Source organism: Papaver somniferum, chromosome 7 (assembly GCF_003573695.1).
Source record: "Papaver somniferum cultivar HN1 chromosome 7, ASM357369v1, whole genome shotgun sequence".
NCBI lineage: Eukaryota > Viridiplantae > Streptophyta > Magnoliopsida > Ranunculales > Papaveraceae > Papaver > Papaver somniferum.
The window spans coordinates 14,312,892-14,318,612 of record NC_039364.1 but is presented as its reverse complement, the minus strand read 5'-3'; the positions used below and the strand labels follow the sequence as shown (position 1 = coordinate 14,318,612).

General features: G+C 36.6%; 1 protein-coding gene across 1 annotated transcript; it reads right to left on the bottom strand.

Annotated features, from left to right (window-relative positions):
* Nucleotides 1–4,065: 4,065 nt before the first annotated feature.
* On the bottom strand, nt 4,066–5,322 carry LOC113292763 (zinc finger CCCH domain-containing protein 20-like). Its single transcript, XM_026541629.1, has one exon. The coding sequence runs from the start codon at nt 5,260–5,262 to the stop codon at nt 4,633–4,635; it is 630 nt and encodes a 209-aa protein (XP_026397414.1). The 5' UTR covers nt 5,263–5,322; the 3' UTR covers nt 4,066–4,632.
* Between the last annotated feature and the right edge of the window lie 399 nt (nt 5,323–5,721).

Here is a 5,721-nt window from a genome sequence, read left to right as displayed (position 1 = left end):
TTAGTATACTATAAATATATAACACAGAAGAAAAAAAAAATATAAAAGTTCTTCCAGTAGAAAACAAAAAAAATAATACGGCGGTGATTAGTTCGTAGAATTGGAGCAGCCTTGATATTAGTTGGTTATTGATCTCATTACTGTTCTTCCTAAGGATTATTGCTAGCATTTGAGGTAGGCGCAACACAATCAAAAACCTTCTTTTTATTTAAGTTTCTTTTAATTAATTTTATTTTGTAAGTTTTGATTCATATATGAATGATAATCGATGTTGTGAGTATGATTATGTATGTTGAGCTGCGGTCCATAGATTGTGATTCTTAAAAACAACTATGATGGGATACGAGATATCCTTGGGAACGGTTTTGTTCCCTAAACCCACGTGGGGCTCCCTAGGGCGAGCGGATTTGATGTGATTGATTTGATTGTTCTTATGGATGTGGTGTTTCCATGTATTTGTGATGCTATTAACCATGCTAGTTGTTTTAAAAAGAATTGAAAATGTTTGATAAAATGTTTTGTTGCTTCTTTTCCTACTGGGTGTCACAACTCACGTCGTTTAATGACAAAAAATTCCAGATTTTATGGCACCACAAGGAGTTAATGGCGGAAAAGCGTAGAGATCGGTTTTGGTGCTATTATTAGTAGTTTGCATAGGATTTATGATTGGGATTGTAATAAAATATCATCAACTCTTTTATATGATTTAATTAGTTATTTATTGGTTATTAAAGCTTTAAAGATTATTGGATTAATGTATAACCAAAGAAAACAATGCTTTGTTTAGACTACTCTATTTGATTGAATAATGGAAATTTCTGGATCATGTCAGTTTGACTGTCTATCATAATTATTATATAATACGTTTTTGTCTCATTTTTTTATGTTACATGTAAAAATCTCTCAATATGTACATATAAAAATTTCATAATTTTCTGAGTTCAAGTACATGTAAAAGTCGTTTGGACTTGGGCCAAGTATGGAAGTCAGGGCCTGATATTTAAGGTAGCATTTTGGATTTTGGGTTTTGGATTTGGGTTGAAATCCAGGCCCGAAATTTGGGTTGTTACATATATGTGCAAGAAAATTGGAGTGTACGCACTTAGCCCTTGTTATGTAGTATATTTAGTGTAGAGCAACAGCTGTTTTAGGTTAAATGAGATACTTTTCATGGGTAATTTGTATGACTTGCAATTATTCTGGAACTATAATTTTGGGCATACCAAAATCTTCCAAGACATACTGAATGAATACAAAAAAGGTTGTGAAATAGCAAAATCAGATAATCCCTTAACCCAAAAAAATTTTAATGGCAAATCTGCCCTTTACGTATTAGTGTTAATAATCTTGATTAGTGATTAAATATTTTGTTTAGTGATTAAAATAATTTTCAGAATTATAAGAGTTGTTTAGATGAAAAATTTGAGGAAAAAAAATCAAAGTTTTGGTTTGGTTAAGAAGGAGAGAAAGAGAAGGAGAAAGTGAGAAAATTCCAATTCTTGATTCAATGGAGGATGAGGAGGGTCATCATTCATCTAAAAAATCTAGGAAAATACATATCAACTACAACAATGATCCAGAAATGGCTGATTTCTTAGATTATGAGAATGATTTTACACCCACTCAAACTCAAGCTCAAACTCAAACACAAACTCAAGATGATGATTTTTATGAGCCAAACCCTGATGATGAAGACATTCATGAGGAACCCAATTCTTCTAATACACAGGTACACTTATATCCTATACTTAATCTCACTTCTATAGCTCTCAATTATCAAAAGTTAGGTTTTTTTAATCATGGTTCGGCGAAACAGATTGAGGTTCGGCTCACATCTATGAGCCGAATCTACCAATTGATGAACGGTTCGGCTTACTGAATCTGTGTACTGCATGTGCCGAACTATTTGCTAGACACTAGTTCGGCTTATATGAAAGTTTCATAGTAAGCCGAACAACATCCTGAATAGCTCGGAAAAAAAATAATTACCGGTTCGGCTTATATTTCGAAAATCGTATGAGCCGAACATCAATTTGTTATTTTTTGGTTAAAATATTGTTATTGGTTCGCCACATATTGAGAATATCGTAATAGCCGAACCTTGTTAATGTGCTAGGTTCGGCACATATTATGATTATCGAATACGCCGAACCCCTATGCATCTCTATTTGTGACTAGATTCGGCTTGAAATTTCATGCCGAACTCTTCATATACACTTACAGGAAGCTTTTGTGAAGAACAGTTCGGCTAAAAACGCAACTCAATTTTGAGCCGAACCCAACACTGTAACCGTCATTCAATCGATGAAAAACAGCAAATAGGAGATTGGGTTTGTAAAACTTGCTTTCTTATCCTCATTTCCGGAGTTGGAGATGCAGTTGGTTCAATTTCTGGTTCAATTGGTGGTTGATTTTCAGTTTCTACACCTTCATCTTCAATTGGTTCTTCTTCTTCAATTGATGGATTAGAAAACGATTTGGTTTTCCTAGTCCCTGCTTTTCTTTGTACGAGTCATTATGTGGTTGAGTTTAATCGACGATCATATTTTTACGAATCGACAATTAATCACGATGATGAATTTTTTTTCGCAGGAGGGGGAAGAGTTCGGCTAGAGGAGAAGGAGGAAGAAGAGATGGTAAGGGAAACTGATTTTGATTTTTTAGAAAACTGATTTTAGATTTTTGTATTAAGGGTATATAGGTAATTGAACTACCCATAGGGTACCCCTTATAAGGTCACCCAAAATGGGACTATTGTTTTGTATGCCTAGAAAGATTTTGGTATGCCCAAAATCAGGGTTCTTATTCTTCTCTATCTTGTAATGGTTATATATTTTGAGCAAAACAATTTCCTATTTACAGTTTCAGACGCTTGGGTGATGGGCCTCAGAACATTTGAGATATTTGACAGTAGTAAAAAAAAGGTAAAGTTTCTAAGATTTCGCTTTATATCTTTCGTTCAAAAAGGTAACTACTAAACATGGAGGATGATTTTCAGACAATTTTATTATCTTTAATTTGACCTTCTTTGGTAATTGCCAGAAACAAAGAAAAAGAAAAATGTTAACATTGGGCTAGGGCCAATGGAGACATTGAAGAACCCGTTCACAATTGGCCCGTTACAAGATTTACCAGTACACAATCATCTCCACTACAGTCTAATTCCCCGATTCATTCATTTCCAACTCTCTAGTTTCCATCACCATCTTCTTCTAAACCTAAGAATCCATCCTTGTTTCTCTTATAGTATCTGTTGATCAATCTCCCAGCAGAGATCTTAGTAGACATCTTAAGCAGAATCGGTATTACAGTGTAAATTAGTTTGTAAACCCTTGGGAAATCTCGTATCCAGTCCATCCTTCTCTCAATTTCACTTATCTCATCTCACCGATTTTCCTGGTAAGTTAATTTTTCCTACATTGGCACCTCCTTATCACCATAGGTACATGGGAAATCAACACCCCTATGAACATCAACCGTTTCACTGCTTTGACCCTAATGAGAATCATCATGATAGATTATTGGTTCGTGTAATGGATTGATTTGTCTGAATCCTAATTATTATGATTTTTCATCTGATTATGAACCTGCTTATATTTGTAACCCCATTACAAAGGAGTATGTTATTCTTCAGAGTCTACCAGATTGAATCGGAAGAAATATGATGTATACACCGGGTTTGGTTATCTTAGCGAAACCAATGAATATAAGGTTGTTAGAATGGATAATTTGAAGGGGGAACCTAATTTTGAATGCGTTGAGGTATACCAAACAATTCCTATGAAATCTTGTCAGTTGAAAGAACCAAAAAACTAAGATTAAGAGAAAAGAGACTCCTAACCATTTGACTCGGTCTCGTTTAAGGCTAACTCTGTTTGAGTATTCCCAACAATGGCTGAATCTGACGGATTAGTTGTACAGGATCACATAATTTAAATTGTTTGCATAGACACTAGCTCAATTCATGTTTTATTCTCAAATACAATATATATCATTACATAGGAAAAACATACACAAACAAATTACCACCATAATAGTGCATATTAGACATAGTTATTAACCTTCTAATAACAAACATAATGATCAATAATGCTATGCAATACAAATTGCTGTTTACACCAATACAGAAATAAAAATTACAGACACAACAAGAAGTAGAAAGTAGAAACAAATACTGTCAGGAACTCACCACCGATTCAGGATATTACTTCAGTAAATCAGATACCCATCCAACATCTGGAGTCGGATTGAACGAGTGCACTCGCTTGAATGAATTTTCCTGTATAAGTTTGGCCAATAAATTTTCACGCACTTTTCTTCCGGATTCAACCCTTTGAATCATTAGTTCCTCTTCGAAGGAGTTTCTATCCAAATCCCAGAAATCGGAACTACGAGCCACGGACCGAGTCGGAGTCGATGGCAAGTTATTAAACAGGGATCGCCGAGGTGACTCACAAAATGGTGAACAATAACCAGAAACGGGTGACATCGGCGACATTGGTGCTGATTGCGAAGAATGCATCATCAATGTTGATGTCGGAGACGCTGCGGCAGCCGCTGAGACCTTCATGAAGTACGATTCAATCCCATTTCGAATCGGAGAGCCATCGTAAGAAGACCGAGGCGACTCGGTCAGCATAGGCGAGTTCCTATGAGTTGATACAACTCGGAGCTGATCAACCGTATGAGCAAAGAACAAATCTTCCTCCGGCAATCAATCCCATCTTTACAAGCCTGAGTACGATAACGATCCGGGTGTAACCAAGACTCAAATACGCCGTGTGCGTACTCACACGCGTCACCCTTCTTACAACTCCCCTTACGAAATTCAGTGCACCCCGTAGCACTGTAGTTGAACCTAACCGGGTCCCGCCTCCGTGCCTTCTCATCAGGATGAACGTACGGGCAATCAACCCATTCGTGCTGATCGGCACGCGTACAACGTCTCACTTTAAAATCGTACATCCGAAATTCATCACAGTAATAATCATGCGGATCTACCGTTACACAACCACCACTACCACCAGATATTTCGGTTGTGTTCGTATCGGTGCTACCGTTTAGTTTGTTGTAACGGGTTAATGCTGTTAACAGAACTTCAGATAATGAAGTAGAAGAAGAAGAAGAAATGCCACTTACAGGGAGATGATGAGATAAGATCATCTGAGCCGTTGTTGGGTTATCGAGATGGTGAGACCAATCTTGAGGGATTTGAATGGTTGGGATTGTTTGATTTGCTGCTGCTGCTTCTCTTAACATCATTGTTTTTGTTGGTAATGATTTGAGATGGTCTCTGCTTCGATATATATACTGTTTGGTTGTGAATGCTGGTGATGGTTTGAGTTAACCATGGTTTGGAATGAAAGTTGGTGGAGTTTGTTTTTTTTAGTAGTCCACGTATAGGAGTTTCAATGTGGCAAACATGCAGAGGAGGGTAGTATGTTTCTGGTGTTGACACGTACATGACAACAATAAATTGGGGATGAAGTAGGACGATCGTGGAGCTAATGGGTTATGGGCATTCAGTTGGGCCTGCTTTTTCTTTTCCCGGTATAAAGGAAAATGCATTCGGGTCTCCAACTCTAACAACCCTGATTTTGGGCATACCTAAATCTTTCTAGGCATACAAAGCAATAGTCCTAATGTGGGTGATTTTATAAGGAGTACCTTATGGTAGTTCAATTACTTATATACCCTTAATCTTTTAAATAACTAATCTAT